Here is a 21,089-nt window from a genome sequence, read left to right as displayed (position 1 = left end):
GATAGATAAGTAACATGTGAGTTGAAAGTCAAAGAACCGTCAAACATAATGCCTAGATATTTTAATTGCCTTACCGATTTTAGGCTCGACCCATTCATTCTAACGACCGGGGGTCTTCTACTTGAAAATTGATCCTTGAAGACCATTGTATTTGTTTTGGTTCCTGATACAGTCAGTTTATGTAACCTACACCAGTTATTAAGTTCAAACAAAACCTGCTGTGACCTGGTTTCTAGTTGCATCCGTTTATATGAGGTATCCACACTCTGATCATCTTGCTTAGCATGCTTCTATGAAAAGTGTCAAATGATGGCAGTACATTGGATTTTGGTATAAGCCAAATGAACAATGGCTTTGGCCTACTATCTAAGGGAATTTTGTCAACATATTAAAAATATATAGTTTTTAAATAATTGTTAAATTTTAACATGCCGTAGTTTCTTTTATTTTATACATTTTTAGTATGTTGACAATCTTCAGAATTTTAGTTACAGTAGTGACTAACCAACCATCTATCACATAGCCAAAAAAAAAAAAAAAAAAAAAAAATCTAAGAGCAGGTTTATGGTTTTCTTTGTACCATTTAACTTTTTTAAAATAAAATACAAAGTATAGTTAAAAATGGTGCACTTTATAATTAAACTTGGAATTATTATTAAGTTTGTTATGTAAAGGCACTTCACCACGTGAAGAACTGAAGCCTTTCTTGGTAAGAGCACCCCTTTGTTCTGCTCACCAATCTCGTTACCCTTCTCTGTGCTCGTTCCAGAAACTCCACATCCTTCCTAAAATGAGGACTCCAGACTTGTATGCAATACTCAAGATGTGGCCTGACCATTACCTTATACAGTAGGATAATCACCTTATCCCTGCTAGCAAAATTCCTATATATCATTTGACTAAACCCCATGAGCTGTCCTAGCAGCCTGTCTGCATTGTTCAGGAAACTTCATATCTGACTGTACAATTACTCCCAGTTCTTTCTCATTTTCCCTACCCTGAGTGTAGTACCACACAGTTGGTACGTTATGCTGGGGTTACTTCTACCCATATGCAGTACTTTGCATTTATCAAAATTAAACTTCAATTGCCATTTCTCAGCCCGTCTACCCAACTTTTCTAGATCCTGTTGCAATAGCATACTGTCATTAACCACCTTGCCGACCTTTGTATCATCTGCAAACTTGGACATTAAGGCTGTATGCTTTCATGAATATCATGGATAAATATAGTTACCTTCTAGAGCTACACATTTTCCCCATCTTTGGATAAGCCGTTTCAGACTTCTTGAATATAACTGCTCACTTTGAGCAGGAAACCAGGCTTCCACTTCATCAGTTATCTCCTCATCATTCTGAAATTTGTGGCCTCATAATGATTTCTTCATAATGGTCTGAAGGTGAGAGGTCAAGAGAATAAGATAAGTGCTGCAGATTTTCAAAGCCCCACCTGATTGTAAAGTACACTATGAGAGTAGCCCAATGAGCAGGAACATTATCATCTAGGAAGTGGACACCTTTGGTCGTCCTGAGTATTTTCAACTTGATGGCCTTTCTTAACTTTCCCAGGAGATTTCTGCACTGCTCCCCAGTGATGCTGTTATCTTTTGGGAGGAATCTGTAAGAATGATACTTTTGGAGTTCCAGAAGATTGACAGCATGACCTTTTTTGGCAGACAATTGAGCCTTGGCTTTTTTGGGAGTTGGTAAAGATGAATGTTTCCATATCTCTTTTTTTTTTTTTTTTTTCTTTTCTAAGTCAAAATGATGTACCCAGCAATCATACATTATCACAGTTTCAAAGGAGTTCTATTCAAGAGGCTGCCTGAAATTCAGTCAAAAAATTGTCAGCAATTCTTTCTATGTAGTTCTAAAAATTGCGTGTAACACATTTTCCTGTGGAGCTTTTGAGGTGGTGTGACAATCTCAGGTCCAGTTGGGCTGCTACCTTAGATATGCATGAACTCTTGCATTATGGTGCAAACAGACTCGTGGCTAATGTTCACTTCATTTGCTATGAAATTTATCCCTCGCATGTCTATCTTCAGGGACTAGCTGGTTTCACTTGAGTCGCAATGGGATGGTCTGTGTGGCTGAGATGGGTCTTCCTTCTCTTGGGGTATCATGCATGCATGCTGCTTCACCCACACCCGAACTGCCTTTTTCAATTTTTCAATCGTATAGGATGGGTAGTCCTTTCCTTATACAGTTTGTATCTCCTCATGGATTTGTTTTGCTTCTTTGACTTGCAAATTCAGACATTTTATAATGGATCAGACCCAACCTTCTTCCCCCTCGACGTGGGCACTGGTACGTATGTGGTGATGGGACCTCCCAGTGATGCTCAACTGGAGGCCCAGCTGCATCACTGGGATCCTACAGCCTAGGTTTCAGGCTAACATCAATGGAATCCGGTGTGTTTGCCGTGCGCTGCGATCTGTGGAAATTCAGAAAGGGGGGATCCTGGTGGCTGAGGGGGCCCAACTTCAATACACCACTTTGGCCCTTGCTTTGACAAGACAGGCGGTCCTGGAAGGCCCGGCTAGGATCATTCGTCTAGTAGGCTCGCCTGTGAGGGTCAACCATGTCAATGCCACTCCTCTACCCTCATGATCCGAGGGACAGGATTCAGGCTGGCAGCAGTGCGGGTATGGTGTCTGGGTAGCCCTGGCGTTCCACTCCCGAGCACATTTATTGCATGCTGGGTAGTGGGGGTTCCTTTGGGCTTTGTGGTGGGTGCAGAGCCCGGGCACTGAACCACTTCAAAAACTTCATGAATCCTGATAAGCTAATTTCTTCTGGGGGCTCTAACCCGGTCCCTAACTGAAAATTTGATGGTAGACCAAGAGAATGTCACTTCTGCAAAAAGACAGAAAAAGGAGGTTATATCAGGCCCAACATGTCAGTTCTGGTCCTGTTGTCATCTGGTCCAACAGCGGTTTGACCAGAAGACATCCATTATGAAATGATAAAATATCTGTCACCAAAATCCGTGGATCTTCTGCTCTTCCTATACAACAGAATCTTTCTTGAAGAGCAATTTCTGGATACCTGGACCAAGGCAACTATTCATCCTTTTGTCAAGCCAGGAAAGGATCCCAAATCTCCGAAAAACTATCGTACTGTTGCTCTGGCTAGCTGTCTGTGCAAAACATTGGAGAGAGTGGTCATTGCTCGACTTAGAATCGAATGACCTTCTCTCACGCTTTCAGTGCAGCTTTCGAAGAAACAGGTCCACATTGGACCACTTAATTTAACTGGAAACATCTATCCAAGATGCTTTCCTAAAAAGAGAACATATGGTTTCCATCTTCTTTGACATAGAAAAAGCATACGACGCAACGAAAGCTGACATTTGTTCCAACACATTTGTCAGCTACGCACAAAGTGCACAAGAGGGCTTAACATTCTCCGCTGTCTCTTGGGGTGCAGACATGCACTCTACTCTGTCTATACCGTGCACTAGATGCTCAAAATTAGATTATCGGTATCAGGTATATGCATCTGCCAGAAATAGCTCTCTTCGTTGGCTTGATCCCATCCACCATCAGGCTATTCGTATTGCTACTGGTGCATTCAGATCATCTCCTATCCAAAGTCTGTATTTTGAAGCAAATGAACCATCCTTATCACTTCTATGAATGCAGTTGTCTCTACAATATGCCTTCAAGCTGAAATCCCTGCCAGATCACCCCACGTGGATACCCATTTTTGAGCCCCGTTTTTGGGAAAATCTTTATAACACACGTCAGACTGCCAACCGGCCATTTGGTATGTATATCTGAGAGCTACTCAGAGAACTGAAACTCACGGTAGACAAGGTTGCATTATCACCTAAGCAGCCCCCCCCCCCAGAGTATAGCCTTAGTTGCTAATGCGCCAATAAAATCCAAATCAAATGAAATCAAAAAACCACCCCCCAGCATGCTCTTACTCCAGCATGTGACTTCTCCTTTAAAAACTGAATGAAGTCAAATATTCTACCTGCTGTCTACCTTCAGCTCTACTCACAAAACCGAGCCCAACATTGACTTCATGCTGGTTTACACAGACAGCTTGAAGTCAGAATCATGTGTGGGATCTGCAGCTGTCTTTTCTGACTGCAGTAAATCCTAGCAGATTCCCTTTGAATGCAGAATATACACTGCAGAACTTCATGCTATAGCCTTGGACCACATTAAAACTTGCCAACACCAACAGTTTATTATATAAACTGATTCGTTGAGTGTGCTACAGGCTTTATCTGAGATGAAACACATTACTCATCCAATCTTGTCCTGGGTTCTGCAGATATTACACACCCTCTATGAAGGTGATTTCAATATCTGTTTCTGCTGGATCCCCAGCCACATCGGGATTAAAGGAAACGATTTGGCTGACAATCCAGCCAAATCAACCACCCTGTTGAATAATCTTAGCCTTCAGTCCCCTATACAGACTACAGGCAAATAATCCGTAACAAGATATATTCACAGTGGCAAGACTCATGGGCATGTAACAAACAAACTATATGAGATTAAGCCTGTAATCAAACCATGGCAATCTAGTCTATGCAGGGTTCATAAAGAGGAAATTATTCTTGCTTGGCGCTGCATAGGACACTCATCTGACACATTTCTTTTCTGCTGAGGGCTGATGACCTTCCTATGTTTGAGCAATGTGACACCATATTATCAATCAAGCATATTTTAACTAAATGTATCAATTTTAGCAATACGTGTTTTAACGCTTTTAACCATCTGACTGAGCCTTTTACGCTCTGTCAGATTTTATCTGACAATGACCACGTGTCAGCCGTTTTTAATTTTCTAAAAGCTGTCGACATATATACATTTATGTAATGTAAATAGCTTGCTTTTATTGCTATACTAATTTTTATATATTGATGTACAGTACATATATAACTTTTCGATGGGGTAACCTTTTTAAAGGTTACCAAAATTTCGACCTTTTTAAATTTTAATTGTGACGTGCCGCATTATGACCAGAGTTATTTTTGCACCATAAAAATCCAAATGAACAACCTCAACCTTCTCCAGTACATCACCTCTCACTGCATTCATGGTTCTGATTCAGTAATAGATGGACCAAAAAAATAATAAATAATAATAAATTAACATATTAATAATACATTAATTTATGATACTTCGTGGTGTGTATATACTTACATATATATATATAATATCAAATCCCTAACTGAAATATTTCTAGTTGAGGGTAAATACTTATTGACTGCCACTTGTAGATTAGGAATTCACATCCCAGACTAAAATTTGAATTTTCATTCATGGTTATAAGTGACCACTTATAACTGTTTTCAGTTGAACACATAATAGATCCAGACATGCGTTGTTGTAAGGAAGGTGAAACCTGCTCTATCCCCACTCCTAGATTTTAGACAGTATCACTTTTTACATTACTTACTTTTTTACATGCTTAATACCCACTCCCACCATAAAATTTCAGGGGTGCTATTCATGGTTACAGAATATACAAGTACGTAATATAACATTATAAAATTTTCCTTCTGATAATTTCTTACCTCACATAATTAATTGCATTATATTTACTTTGGATGTATAGGCTTAAAAATGAAAGTAATATAGGTGTATTATTTTGTTCGATACTTTAGAGACAGCTGTGCAGATGAAGGACTTTTATACGAATGTAATGCTGATACCACTCATACAGTGCTGAATTATAAGGTTGGTTTGCTTGTTTGTGGATGAGAACCTTAAGCTAATTCAATTTTGCTTGAAAAAAAAAAAAAGGTCCAAATAAGATTCTCTTGTCAAGAACAGAAATGAAATCTGGAGCATTTTTTTTAAATGAATATTTACTTTAATAGTTTTGAAATTGATAATGATGGCAAAATGGGAGCAATAGGAAGGACTTTATTCCCTCCTCCTCCAGATTTTTTTTTTTTCAAGGACAGCATACGCATCATCCTCCCATTAGGGAGGGACTGGTTGTGATTCTGGGGGTATGTAGCAACCAGTATGCCCATACCCTACCACAAAAAATGCTCAGCCCATTGTTATTAGTGATTCTAATATGTTGACTGCTAAATATATCAGTAATGAATATGTAAACTCCTCTAGCTACCACAAGGCTTTAACTGGGCTGCCTGTGGTTCTGGGGATAGTGTACATAGATAAGGATCCCTACATTGTGATCAGTGTCATAAAAAATTCATGATCCATAGTTAACTATTGCTGTTGTATCAGCTGCAATAAAACAGTTACAACAAAGTTGCAAACTCTTCCAACCTTATCCGTACAGAGTAAAAATAGCAATTTATTATATTTATACCCCCCCAACAACCCCAAAATATAGAATCTAGTTTTGGAAATTGTTAAACATATTTAGTTCCCATTTGGATATTTCTAACAAAAGTTTATAATTTATATGCTGGCTGCATTACTTTATTTATCTTCAGAATTTTACACACTTGTTCAGAATTTTAGAACTTCCCAGTATGCATTTAATGTTGAAATACGTTCCTCCTTTTGTAGTTTGTATGCCCCTTCTCACATGCTTGAGAGTACTTGTATGCAAGTATACTTTCAATGGTGATTGTTGGAGTCACAGTTGTTAATGAGTAGTTGGCAGAGTAATCAAGGTCAGTCTGACCAGTCTTTTCAACAATTTTCTTTTTTTATATACTGAATTCTTATGGCATTCTTTTGAGCATTCAAAATAATAGATGATTAACTAAGTGGAAATTTTATTTTTTTTCCCTCCTAAAATCAAACTTGCATAGGCATGAACTTTTTAAATAGGCAGGTTGACACTACGTATTTTTGACAAATAATAATAATAAAAATATCTTTGGAATTTAAATATCTGGTAAATTTCATTGATGTTTTATGGGAGAGAATATAGCAGGGATTGAAAATTAATTTTTTTAAGATTATAAAAAATAAAAAAAAAGTGTGCTGAAACATATGAAGAGAAGTACAGAATGACTAAGAGTGCATATAATTTACAGACATTATATACTGTTGCCTTGAGACTTACTTAAAACAACTCAATTCTACAGTTGTAGGCACTAGATCTAGCTCTTAGTAGGGTGTTTGTTAAATGGCCTTGATTTAACATCAAAACTACAAAAAGTTGATGTATCTGATTCCTCCCTCTGAAAACGTTTAGTGATGCCAATGGTTTTTATTAGATTTTTACATGGTGTTTTTAATTATTTCAACTGATTTGGATGGAGGAGTTTGTAAAAACATTATTTAGCAACTTTTTTTATAAAAAAAAAAGTGTATTAAATGTGACTTAGTGAACTGTATTAATGAATAACGAGAAGGGGATTAAAGCTGTTGTTATGAGGTGTTATGGTTGGGAGGAGGACATTCAGTAAATTAAATCAGGTTATGTAATTTGTAAATGGGTCCGTCAAAGATTTCATCTTTGTATTTCCTTTACCTTTAAATTGCAAAACAATATGGACATTAAAATTTGTAGTTTAGAAATATTTTAAGATGAATGTCTTGTGTATTATTATTATTATTATTATTATACAGCATTTATTGTACAAAATGAGACAAAAGTATTTTGGTGCTGAATTAACATAGGTGGTCATATTTTGCTGTAAAATTGTGCTTTTAAAATTAATCAAGGAATCATTAATTTATCTTAATAATCATGGTGACTTTTTTATATCTTAATCGTTTAATGAGTATTTAATGATTAGGCTAATGATGAATATTTTCATAGTAATTTTTTATAATAAATTTCTTTAAAATGTGGGAACCAACTCTTTTTTTATTGTTACCATATGGTAACTTAATAAAAAAAAAAAAAAAAAAAAAAAAAGAAAAAAAAAAGTTTTGTAAGCTATGAAGCTATGCTGTTGAAAGTTACTTAAATGAAATTTAAGGTATGTTATAAAACTTTTTTTATTAAGGTGGTAGAACACTGGATGGTCATCCCATCATCACTTTTCCCGAAAGTCCCCAGTTCTCATCATTAAAGGATGAAGATTACCGAAAGCTGATTGTGTATCTGACAAGCATACCTTCGTAAGTTGTGTCTTTCATTTTAATCAGAAATCTTATAAAGTTTAATTTATGTTTCCTCTTTATTTTATTTACTTTTAAAACTGGGTGTAATGTCAGTTTTTATTATAATGGTAATGCTTATTTGTAAAGCATATTGTTAAAAGCTGTGTTTATAATTTTGACCTAAACTCGCTTAATGATGTGTTACTATTTATGTAGGCATTATTTAAGCTGTGGAGATATTTATTTAATTATTCAGAAATATATAATACTGTATTTAGAAAAGTACTGATATTTAACCAGCTTTCCTTCATTTATTTTTCTTTAACAAATTACTTTATGGCTTCTAGTAGCCAAGTAGAAATGTCTGAATGTGATTTTTATTCAGTGACTGATTTAGTTAGTCGCTTTTGGAAATCACAGGAGTTTTACGCTGAGAAAGAAAATATTTAGAGCATATGCAGTTTACATAATACTTTGTAAGATGTGATTACATAGTACTTTGTAAGATTTGATTACATAGTAGTATGTAAGATGTGAGTTATCTCTGCACAGTCTAAACATTTTGGCTCCATGTTACAAAGACTTACTGTTTACTCTTAACTATTTTGACTTGCTTGAATAATAAACTCCCATATCTAGTGTTTAATGACACAAAGTTTCAGTGTCAGTACAATACATCAAACTGGTCTTTTCTTAATGACTCAGTATTTACTATAGATGCCATCACCAGAAGTTGCCTTAGTGTTGTACCGTACATGAATAGCACTTGTCAAAAGTAATTATTTATTTGTGGTGCAATCCCACCATCCTGACAGCTGAATTTTTGGTTATTGCATCCCCCTTGACATGTGGTGAGGCACCCCAGTGTAGTACTTTGATTATTTTGCTACAGGATAGTTGATTGATGTATTGGTGAGGTGGATACTTGGCCATCCTCCATTTTTGCAGTAACCATTCAAACTACTGTCAGCAGGGCCGGATGAAGGTATTTTCGTGACCCAGAAAGAAAGATTTTTCGGCACCCTTTAGTAAGGATATAAATATTTTTTGCCTCATTGTTCTGTTTTTGGCACCCCTTAAAGAATGGTTCCCTGGGCAAGGGCCCTGCTAGCCCATGCCTTAATCTGTCACTGATTGGAAGTGAATTGTATGAACAGCAATACACTTTATGAAGGAGGTACTATTATTAGTAATATAACGCTAAGGACTTCTTTCCCCCCCCCACACACACACAGTCAATATCTCTATCTATGTGATTATTATCCTATTTTATAGCAAATGGACATAAAGACTGTTTTTAATAAGATTCTTCTTAACAACATGTTTGAAACATTATTTAAATTTATTCCTGTTTTTTAAGCAACTACATAAGGTGTATCAAGGTTTGAATTATCCCTACACAGTCTAATCATTTTACCTCTGTTACAGAAACTTGGCATTGACTCAACTATTTTGACTTGCCTTTACATGAAGATTCTTACCACATGAAGAATCATCACTGTTGGTAGTCAGTAAGGAGTATTGCTTTTCTCTTGTTGCCTTTCAAACATGATAGTATAGAAAGCAGTCATCCAGTAAATCCAGAAACGTTCTATTACCAAGTGAGTCACCAACGCATAAGCTCCATTCAATAACTGGAAAGTTAAAATACCCCATAAGACATTCTGATTTACCGGCCTGTACTATTTGTCTGTATAGTTGTTCATTATATTCATTACACCTATAACTTACTCCTACTCTCATTTCCCCCCCCCAAGCTTATGTCACATTATACTGTTTCACATTGCACTGGCTACCCACGTCAACTGGGTGTACTCCTTGAGAATCTATCTGCCTTTTAACCATGAGGATAGCTCCCTCCCTTAGCATTTTTGAAAGGATTTAGATATTAGTATTTTTTTATTTGGTAACCTGTATTTGTAGATATAAATATGAAATTTTTTTTAAACAAGTTTAATCCTAAAGTAGTAGTAGTAGTAGTAGTGGCATGTGATGCAAGAAAGCAAATGTATGAGCTTATGCAGCATCAGCCAAAAAAAAAAAAAAAAAAAATCACACCATTCCCTCCAAATGCCTGTCCAGTTCCTCCTTAAATTTATTCAAGCTATCAACTTCCACAATGACAGATGGAAGTTTGTTCCAGCAATTAACCACCCGCTGGCTAAAGGCAAATTTCCGCACATCTATTCTACATCTGTCTTTTCTTAATTTGAATTTATGCCCCCTTAGGTTCGTAATCTGAACAAGTGGAAGGATCCCATCAGAATTCAGCGTGCTCAATCCATTCAAGGCCTTATATACCTCAATCAGATCACCGCGCAGGTGCCTAGTCTCCAGCCACTGCAATTTACAGAACTTAAGCCTCTCTTGGTAAGAGGATCCCTTCATTCCCCTCACCAATCTTGTTGCCTTTCTCTGTACCCGCTCAAGTAAATCTACATCCTTCCTAAAATGAGGTCTCCAGACATGTACGCAGTACTCAAGGCGTCGCCTGACCATTGCCTTATACAGAGGGATAATCACCTCCTTTTCCCTGCTAGCAAAATTCCTATATATCATTGACAAAACCCCATGACCTGCCCTGGCAGCCTGTCTGCATTGCTCAGAGAACTTCATATCTGACTGCACAATTACTCCCAGGTCTTTTTCATTTTCTACCACCTTAAGTGTAGTACCACACAGTTGGTACGTTTCTCTGGGGTTATTTCTACCCATATGCAGTACTTTGCATTTGTCAAGGTTAAACTTCAGTTGCCACTTCTTAGCCCATCTGCCCAAATTATCTAGATCCTGTTGCAGTAGCAGACTGCCATTACTGTCATTAACAACCCTGCCAACCTTTGTATCATCTGCAAACTTCGACATTAAGCCTGATATACCTTCATCAATATCATTGATAAATATACAAAACAACAGTGGACCTAACACCGAACCCTGTGGGACTCCACTAATAACATTAGTCCAAGAAGAGCAGCACCCATTGATTACCACCCTCTGTCTTCTCGCACTTATCCATCCTTTTATCCATTGTAGCAACTTACCCTTAATACCATTCTGCTCCAATTTGTACAATAGTCTTCCATGCGCAACAGTGTCAAAAGCTTTCCTGAAATCCAAATATATGATATCAAAATTGTTTTTTGCATCCAGTTCCTTTGTAACCACATCATAATATCCTATCAAATTTGTCAGACAAGACTTTCCCTTAACAAACCCATGCTTTGTCTGAATTATTGCTGCAGTCTTGTCTAGATGATCCTGCAATGCATCCTTAACCAGCGACTCCATTATTTTACCCGGAACAGAAGTTAAACTAACTGGTCTGTAATTACTCGTGTCACCCTTCGATCCCCCTTTGTGAATTGGGGATACATTTGCACATCTCCAGTCCGTGGGAATCTCTCCTGAGTCCAAGGATGCTCTCATAATTATGGCTAAGGGTTTGCTTAGTTGCCCTTGCCGCCTCCTTTAATATAACTGGATAGATCCCATCCACCCCAGGTGCTTTTCTTACGTTTAACTTCAACTTCCCTTCTTCTTCATAATATCAGAAGAAGGGAAGTTACTTGTTTGCTTTCAGCGATGCTGTTATTCAGAAATATAATGGACCAGAATGAAGTACTATTTCCATCATATCTAATAAGATTTTTAGAGATATAAAATCAAACTGTATTTTACATAACATAAAGTGTGCTTTATATTACGGAAGTCACCATGACACAATATTTTTATTATTGCTCTTCTTTTTGTTTATATTGTTTTACAATTTTGAAAAATTTGATTGAATAATCATTAGAGAAGTGTTTTTTGTTCATTTCAGCTTACAAGATGCAGATCTTGGGTTTGTTTTAGTAGTTGATAGAAGAGGAGCAAAGTGGAGTGCTGTTAAGACAGTTCTTCTGAAAATAGCAGTAAGTAAACATTTTAATTTAAAAATTAATATTAATATGTATAAACCATGAATGTGAATTGTTTATTTACAAGATAGAGACAAGAAAATGTATAGATATGTGCAAAACAGTTCATATTTTGAGAAAAATGTCAACATTTTTAATTTAATGATTGAAGATAACTGCATTTTTCAGGGATATTTTCCAGGTTTGATTCAAGTTGTCTATGTCCTTAGGCCTGCAGGCTTCTTACAGAAAACTATTTCAGAAGTGAGCCATAAGTTCTTCAAAGAAGACTTTAAATTTAAGGTAAATTTTTATTAACCTTAAGTCATTTGTTTAATATCTATGTAATAATTTATACGTATTATCCTATGATAAAGGTTTGGACTGTCTGCATATTGTGTTTGCCATCTGCCCTATACTCCTAGCGAAAACACACAATTCCAAATCTGAATTAATTAATTTTTAAAATGTGGAGAAAAGTGTCCTCTAATAGCTGCTCTTTTTTTATTCCACTTTTTACATACAAAGAGAGCAAAATAGTTAATAGGAAGGAAGAGTACATTAAATAGTACAAGCTATAGTACATAGTTAAACCTTTGGTTATTTTTGTGGTGTTACAGTTATTCTTCAAGAACTTAGTTTGTTTTCCCTCTATTAATGCTTAGTTCACTGTCTACATGTCCTGGAATAATTATGTCAGATAATTAGTAATAATTATTTTAGTATGACTATGCAAATAATATACTAAATACTGTAATTAGGAGTATAATTTTGTTTTGATATTTTGTAATTCAAGCTTTGTAACGGTGTTTATGGCAATACTTTGTTATTTTGCCTACCTACTGGAAATGTAGCAGGAAATCAAGAATGAGTACCATGTGAAGAACAAATATTCCAGATAAGATGTGGACTCCATCTTTGAATTTGAAAAATATCCATTTATTGATCAGCTGTAACATGTAATGTATGTTATGTATTTGGATACAATATTCTTTGTCAACCATCTCTGTATCTTAGCAACCTTCTCTTTGTTGTCCCATTATTCAAAAAATAGAAAACTCTTTACTGAGTTACTACCATTACATGAATAATTGCAATGTGCGATGGTTTATTATCATTATTTTTCTTCTATAGGGACTACATGCACATCAACCAAAAAGTTGACTAATATCATACCTCGTAATGCCACAACCAACTGAAAGTTCTTCCTTGTCATCACAGTAGATTTTGCCTGGGCATTTGACACCCTCTGGTGGCCAAGTGTCCTCGGTGGCTCCAGGAGGCTAACCTGCCAGCAAATCTATACAAATGCATCAGTACATACCTCTCAGACAGGTCAGTCATGGTCACTACCTCATACTGCTCAGTATCATGATCGATACACAGAGGATGCTCATAGGGTTCCATTCTGGGCCCTCTTCTTTGGAATTTCGTCCTAGATGGCTTCCTAAATCTCAGCCTTGAAAACATCACATGCCAGGCATATGCAGACGATCTTATTCTGATGCTTGCTGAGGATGCCAGAGCACAATTAGAGAACTCCGCAAATAGAGCGGTCACTATCCTGCAAGGCTGGGCTAACAACAACCTCACAATTTCTCCAACCGAGATGTGTTCAATCCTACTCAGGGGGACCCTAGATATTAGGAGGTCTCTCCAAATTAAAGTCCAGGGAAATACTGTCAAACTCGCAACGGAATTAAAACATCTGGGAGTCAATGTTAGATAGGAACCTATCCTTCACACCACATCTGATATATATCTGGAATAAATCGGAAACTATTCTGCATTCTCTGCAAGAGTCACCCATAAGGACTGGGGCTTGAGGAAAAGGACCCTTGCCCTCTTCTACACGACAGTATTCCTGCCAGCCATTTCATATGCCTCTGGGGTCTGGTACCATAAAGCGACCACCGCGGTCAACAGAAGAAAACTCGAGACGATACAAAGATATACCCTGCTAATGATCTCCAGAGCCTGCAGGATGGTCAGTACTCACGCACTGCAAGTCCTCATGGGTGCCTTCCCCTTGGACCTGTAGATCGTTCATTGCGGTCTCCTCCACTGCTTCACTAAAGGAAAAACATCCACCTGCCTGAACTACATTATTGACTTAGCCAATGACCCTAAAATGGAAAAGAAGCAACTCACACTGCATCTCCAACAGACCTGGAAAATCCGCTGGTAAAACTCAATCAAAGGTGAAATCATCCGGAAATTTGTGCCAACGATTCAGACAGTATATCCAAATTACCCACACTCTGCTCTCTCCAGGACTCCTGGTTACATACCTGCTCACCGGACATGGTGCATTCAGACACAAGTTATCAGGCTTCTGACTCAGTGACACTCCTCTCTGCCACTGCGGCCAAACAGAAACATGGGAACACCTCATGTATCACCGCCACCTGTATGAAGATCGATGCTGCTGGCTTATCACTGAAACTCGATTCACACTGCAAAACCTCATCCTGGAAGAAGAAGGTAGCTACAAAGCGCTAACAAAATTCGCTCACGACCTCTTCAGCAGAAGACAGACCTTCTCTCAGCCACAACCAACACAATGAAGAGAATGCAAGTACCCATCAAAACTGCCCATAATCTGAAAGAAACAATTTGACACCACCAAGGACAACCAGAACAAATCAAACCTGCAAGGACTCATTCTCATAGCAGAAGGACCAAAATAAAATCACAAATGCACACTCAACTGACTGGACTAAACAACCTTGGACATGACCCTAACCCATGAATGGCTACGAAATAAATTGGACTTTTGGAAACCTCGGATGGAACAATGTTCCAGAAATGACATTCCACCAACTGAAGAAACTGCAGAGCCTCTCTGCACGCTAACCTTATTGGTGATCTCAGCCACCGCCCTTGCCTGGCCCACTTTTTCTTCCCTTTCCCTGGTGGTGATGGGGGGGAGATGATGGTCCTTCTGTCTCCTCACCACCCACACTTTCCCTTCTGGTGGGGCATGGGCATGCCCCACCGCGAATCTGGGGGTCACCCTCCCTATTAACTCCTTTCTTCTGTTTATCACCCCCCCAGCCTTTAGTCTTCCCCCTCACTCTACCTGCATGTAAGCAAAAGCCCCACACATCCAAAATTGCATTTGCCCACAAATAATTTTCGGCCTCTCAAATCCTAGCAAACTACTGGGTTCCTGGTCTGCCTCCACGGAACGAAGTGCAGGCAACGTCTGGCCTCAGCAGAGGTCTGGCAGCTAAATGGCCAAAAGAACGACAAAAGAACAACACATACATGACATTACACACTACAATATCCATACACTTTTAAAACTCTGGCCTTTACAGTGTACTGTATCACTCAACAATGTAAACTACGTGGAGATGGGGAAAACCCCTAGTGCCGTTTGACCCCAAACACACTTTACACCTCATGATATAAGATTAATAAAATAAAAAGAATGATAATTTATAATGATAATTTTTTTTTGTCATTGCTTCTGTATTGATGTAATTAACATCGTTGCTCCAAATATATTGTACTTGACCCACTGACTCTTTTTTGTTCAACTTTCTCTCTTTATTTTCCTATTAGATCAGTTTGTGGTTTATGGGTTTTATCTGTTGAGCATATACTATTGCTTTATTGCAGCCTAAAGCATTTTTGTATACAGTCTTTTATTCCAAAGTACATGTATGGCAAATGGGTATAGTAGTAAAATTAATCTATTTGCTGATGTCATGAAAGACAGCTTCAGCTGGTCATTTTCAGATCTCGTGCTGATATCAGTTACATCTGTTAGTGCAGTAGTTTTCAACCGGGCTGCTGCAACAACATTCCAGGGGTGCCGCATAATTTGGGTTTAAGTTACTTAAACTTATTTTTTTTTAACTTTTTATATATATATATATATATATATATTTTTTTTTTTTTTTTTTTTTGGTAGTTGTTGGCGCATAGGCTTCTGTGGCCATAATGCACCTCCCAAGGTTTTTGCAGTACTTTGATAAAAGCCCGAGGCGGGAATCGAACCCACGACCTTTGGGTTGCCAGACAAGCACTTTACCCACCCGGCTAGCCCGGCCGGCTTAATTTTATATATTTATTTCATTATAAAAAGGTGTCCGGTATCTTTTTAATTTTGTGGTGATCTATATTTGACGTTTATTTAGTACCTCTATATAAAGAATAAAATTATGTTTATTATGTATATATAATTTGTATTATGAATTGTAATTTTGTTTATACTGTAGTTATATTATTGTAATAACTATCATATAACATATTTATTATTATTATTATTATTATACACCGGTGAGCTAAAACATTATGACCAGTGAGTCGATATGCAAATCGAAGCAACTGCAGGTGAACTATGGCGCGTGCACAGGTCGGGACACTGTATAAAAACACTTGATACTGAGCTCTGTGAATCAGTGTTACTCTTGTTCTTCAGACGGGAAAGGCAGCGGACTTAAGCGAGTTTGACAAGGGTCAAATTGTAATGGCCAGACGACTGGGTCAGAGCATATCCGAAATGGCACAGCTGGTTAGTACCTACTGAAAGTGGTCCGAGGAGGGAAACCCACGAACTGCCAGTGAAGTGTTGGACGACCATGGCTCATCAATGCTCGAGGAGAGCCTTTATTGATTACTCGCTGATAATTGGAATACTGGTGATGGGAGTAATGTGTCACAACACCCAGTACATCGCTGAAAATGGGGATGTGTAGCTGCAGGCCGCTTCAAATGCCCATACTAATCACGGTTCACCAGTGACAGTGCCTACAATGGGCACGCGAGCATAGAAACTGGACCTTGAGTGATTGGAAGAAGGTCGTCTGGTCCAATGAATCATGTTTCCTGTTGCACCATGTGGATGGCCGGGTACGTGTGCATCGTTTACCTGGGAAGTGATGGCACCTGGATGCACCATGGGACGAAAACAAGCCGGTGGCAGCGGTGTCATGCTTTGGGCGATGTTCTGCTGGGATACCCTGGGTTGAGTCATCCATGTGTGTGTGTGCCAGGTACTCAGACATCTAGCACCTACCTAAACGGTCCTGGGTGCCAAGCAATAGTGCCAAGTGTTTTTCTCTGTGTGATTTATAGAGTGCTCTTTGAAAACAATATAGTTTTATTTCTTTTCTTGTATGATTTTCTCCTCTTTTGTTCATATCAAGTGGTTCTTTGCTTGAAGTCAGAAGTAAGAACCCAGATAGGGAATCCACCTTTCTTTTCCTAATCTTTATATCAAATACTAATCACTCTACTAACTTCAATAACCACTTGATCACTGGTGGCACAACTCCTGCCTCCATGTGGCGGGGCCGGTAACTTGCGGGAAAATCCATCCCTCAGGGCTAAAAGGAACAGAAATGGAAACGTATTTCCACGCTTAGAGCCCAAGAGCTCTCAACGTGACAATGACACCGACCATGACTTCTCTCTTTCAAAGAGACTTAAAAGGACACTAGGAAGAAGAAATCTCCAGCTTTCCTCATAGTACACTCTTTGTCATCCCAACCTGTGAGCAAGCTCTCCCTGTCATCATCCAGAGATCCCTAGAAAATGCTGCAGGTTCACCAAAAATGGTTAAATGTCTCCAATCAGGAGATTTACTAATAGAAACATCTTACTCAAGACATTCTGAGTTACTACTGCAACTTACTTCTTTAAGTGGAATACCAATTCAAGTTACCCCAAACAACACACTGAATTCTTCCAAGGGAGTGAGCTCTGAATGGGATCTATTAAATGTTACTGAGGAAGAAATTGTCCAGGAGCTAAAAGATCAAAATGTGTCTCATGCAAAATGAATCATGATCAGAAAAGACGACAACTTAACTCCCACGTGAAACATAATCTTAACTTTCAGTACTCCAAATTCACCGGATTCTGTCAAAGCAGATTACTTGAATTGCTGCATTAGGCCTCATATCCAAAATCCACTTAGATTTATAATGTCAAAAGTTTGGCCATTCTCAGACAACATGCCGTGGAGACGCTATATGTCTGAACTGCGGCTGCAACACCACAGTGTCCTAATCGTAGTGGCAAGCATCCAGCTTACTCCAAAGATTGTGAACTATGGAAGATAGGAAAAAAAATACAAAAATATAAAATTGAAAATAGTCTCTTACCAAGAAGCGAAAAAACAGGTCAACTTAAGTATACCAAAACGCACTTATGCTTCTACCATTCACAGATACGAATCAGTGGCATGTCAGACAGAAGTAGTCGGTGCCTCCATAGCCATGTGGGTAGGAGCAGCAGTTTGTAGCACACTCTTCTTGATTAGACCGGGGTTCGAGTCCATGAACCACCAAATATGGAGGATGCGGAAAGGTCAGGGAATGACCACCGCATATCCTCGGAGCAATATGGCCTTAGTTGCTAATGCTCCTTAAAAAAAAAACCAAATAACAAATAACAATAACAGACAGAAGTATCCATCTCTCCAAAATATCAATATCAGACTGGGCTTAATCAGTATTCTTTGTCCAGCATCTATCTAAACCAAATTCAGTAGACCAAAGCAATAATACACCACTCACAATTCCATCCTAGAGACCTCCGCATTGTGAGGTAGCAGAAAATTTGCAAAGATCGTATCCTGTCGAGACGAAAGAATCATGCCAAACAAGCATGGCTACAGATGATACTATCGGTCAAGAAGAACTGCTTGAAATACACGCAGAAGATGATATGGATAGTCAGGACGATATGGATGATAGCAATGAATCACTTTTCCCCAAAAATAAAAATCAAAATGAGACCATCATAAACAATCAGCTTATAAAAAGCAGTCAGATACATCTTCCATGAACAAAACCAAATAATGGAACACATCATTCAATGGAATTGTATATGTTTTCGCAGCAACATCGATGATATCAATGAACTAATTCACTGCTTCAATCCTGTTGCCATGTGCCTACGAGAAACCAACTTGACGCTCCAAGTTTCCACTACAGTCAAAAATTACACTGTCTTCAGACAAGATAGATCTGACACTCATAGTGCTCATGGAGGAGTAGCCATCCTGTTGGACTCAAGAGTTTCCTCCAGATGCATTCCATTGCAAGCCTCTTTAGAAGCTGTTGCCACACGCATTGATCTCAATTTATCTTCCATCTAACTGTCCATATTCTATTCAGGAAAACGAAGATCTTGTGTTGCAACTACCAGTTCCCTTCTGTCTACTAGGCGACTTTAATGCTCACCACCAATGATGGGGTTCCTCCAGCTTAGACAGGTGTGGAAAGCTTATTGAAATGTCGATAGACAGACAGGATTTAACATTGTTGAATACTGGCTCTCCTACCTATGTTCATTTTCCTACCGGATCAACCTCCACAATAGACCTTTCTATTTGCTCTTCAGTGCTCTATCCAAGTATCGAGTGGGTAACTCTTAACAATCCTCACAACAGCGATCATTTCCCAACAATATGCAAAGTTCAAACTTACTGCTCATTACCAAGAGATAATCCAGTAAAATGGAAATTTCCAAAGGCTGACTGGATAAAATACAGCAGGCTTGTCTTGTTCAAGAACCATATCATACAGTACTCTTCTATCTATTGAACATAAAACAAACCAAATTCTAACAGCTGGAACCTCTGCCATTCCACAATACCAAGTCAGGAAAAGGCGAAAATTAAATTATTGGTGGAATGAAGAGTGCAACAATGCAAAAAAAAAAAAGAGAAAAACAAAGCACGGAACCAATTCCACAAACATCCAACCACTTCCAATCTTATTAATTATAAGCGACTTAAGAGCAAGAGCCCGTTATATCAGACAGAAAGCAAAAAAATAATCTTGGATTAAATTTGCTTCCTCAGTTAATAAAAATACAAACATCAGACTGATCTGGAATAAGATAAAATTATTAAATGGCAAAATTCCTCCAACATCTACTCCACTAATTAACTGTGATGGACAGGAACTCTTTACCCTGCAGAAATCGCAAATGCACTAGGATCTGTATTTTCTCAGTTGTCCTCAACTACTTATGACCAATCATTTCAAAAAATTAAAGATGTAACTGAAAAATCCAAACTGAATTTTCACTGACAGATGTGCATTAACATATAATCAACCATTCACCATGGTTGAACTGCAGCATGCTCTTACCAACACAAGGAACAGTGGCGCCTCCGTAGCCAGGAGGCGCCACTATTCACTGCTCCTTCCCACTACGCATTGCTGCTCCGTGGGAAGGAGCAGCAATGCGTAGCACACGCTTCTTGATTAGACCGGGGTTCGAGCCCGTCACCACCAAATACGGAGGATGCGGAAAGGTCAGGGAATGACCACCGCATATCCTGGAGCAATATGGCCTTAGTTGCTAATGCTCTTAAAAACCAAATAACAATAACAAGGAACAGTGCCGCTAGCCCTGATGGGATATTTTATATAATGCTCAAAAATTTAGATCCAAAGTCACGCTCATCACTGCTGATCTTCTTCAGTTGAATCTTCACTGAACATACATTGTACCCAAGCTCCTGACATCATTCCTACGTTCTGGCTATCCCAAAACCTGGTAAAGACTATTCTGTTCCTCATAATTACAGACCAATTTCACTTACTAGCTGTCTGAGCAAAACCCTCGATAAAATGATTCATCGCCATCTGACTTGGTATCTTGAATCCCAAAATTTAATCAATAACAATCAGTTTGGATTCAGAAAAAATTGTTCATCATTGGACTTTATGATTAAAGCCGAAGCAAACATCAGAAATGCATTAATCAAAAAGGAGCATCTTGTTATGGTCTGTCTGGATATTGAGAAAGCCTTTGACACCACATGGCATTTCGGCATTTTAAAGGATCTACATTCTCTTGGTCTGAGAGGAAATTTGCCATATTTCATCCAAAATTTCCTACAACAAAGATCCTTTCAAGTTCATTATTGGGGAACTCGCTCTAAAAACTTTGTCCAGGAAGAAGGAATCCTTCAAGGGTCCGTTCTCAGCGCCACTCTATTCGCAGTTAGAATTAATCACTTAACTGAACTCATTCCAAAAACAGTGGACTCATATCTTTTTGCCAATGATCCCATGGTCTCCTGCCCCTCTCAAAACATGAACTATATTGAGAGACAATTGCAGATATCAATAAATCAGATCCAGATTTGGATGACACAAAATGGTTACAGACTATCCAGCCAGAAATCTACTGCCATTCACTTCTGTATC

The 21,089-nt window shown here is 38.3% G+C and overlaps 1 protein-coding gene across 2 annotated transcripts in view; it reads left to right on the top strand.

The window, feature by feature from the left end:
• Nucleotides 1-21,089, top strand: part of LOC150091800 (guanine nucleotide exchange factor DBS-like) — a 307,604-nt gene that overhangs the window by 119,031 nt on the left and 167,484 nt on the right. For both annotated transcript variants that reach the window (XM_090385772.1, XM_090385768.1), the window contains 3 exons: nucleotides 7,912-8,026; nucleotides 11,829-11,919; nucleotides 12,094-12,207. In XM_090385772.1, the coding sequence (XP_090241898.1) occupies nucleotides 7,912-8,026; nucleotides 11,829-11,919; nucleotides 12,094-12,207 (320 nt within the window). The remainder of the gene's footprint in view (nucleotides 1-7,911; nucleotides 8,027-11,828; nucleotides 11,920-12,093; nucleotides 12,208-21,089) is intronic.

The sequence above is a fragment of the Mastigoproctus giganteus genome, chromosome 1 (assembly GCF_048544385.1).
Source record: "Mastigoproctus giganteus isolate SK-2022 chromosome 1, ASM4854438v1, whole genome shotgun sequence".
Classification (NCBI taxonomy): domain Eukaryota; kingdom Metazoa; phylum Arthropoda; class Arachnida; order Uropygi; family Thelyphonidae; genus Mastigoproctus; species Mastigoproctus giganteus.
The sequence above is the reverse complement of the archived record's forward strand: the minus strand, read 5'-3'. Positions and strand labels throughout refer to the sequence as shown.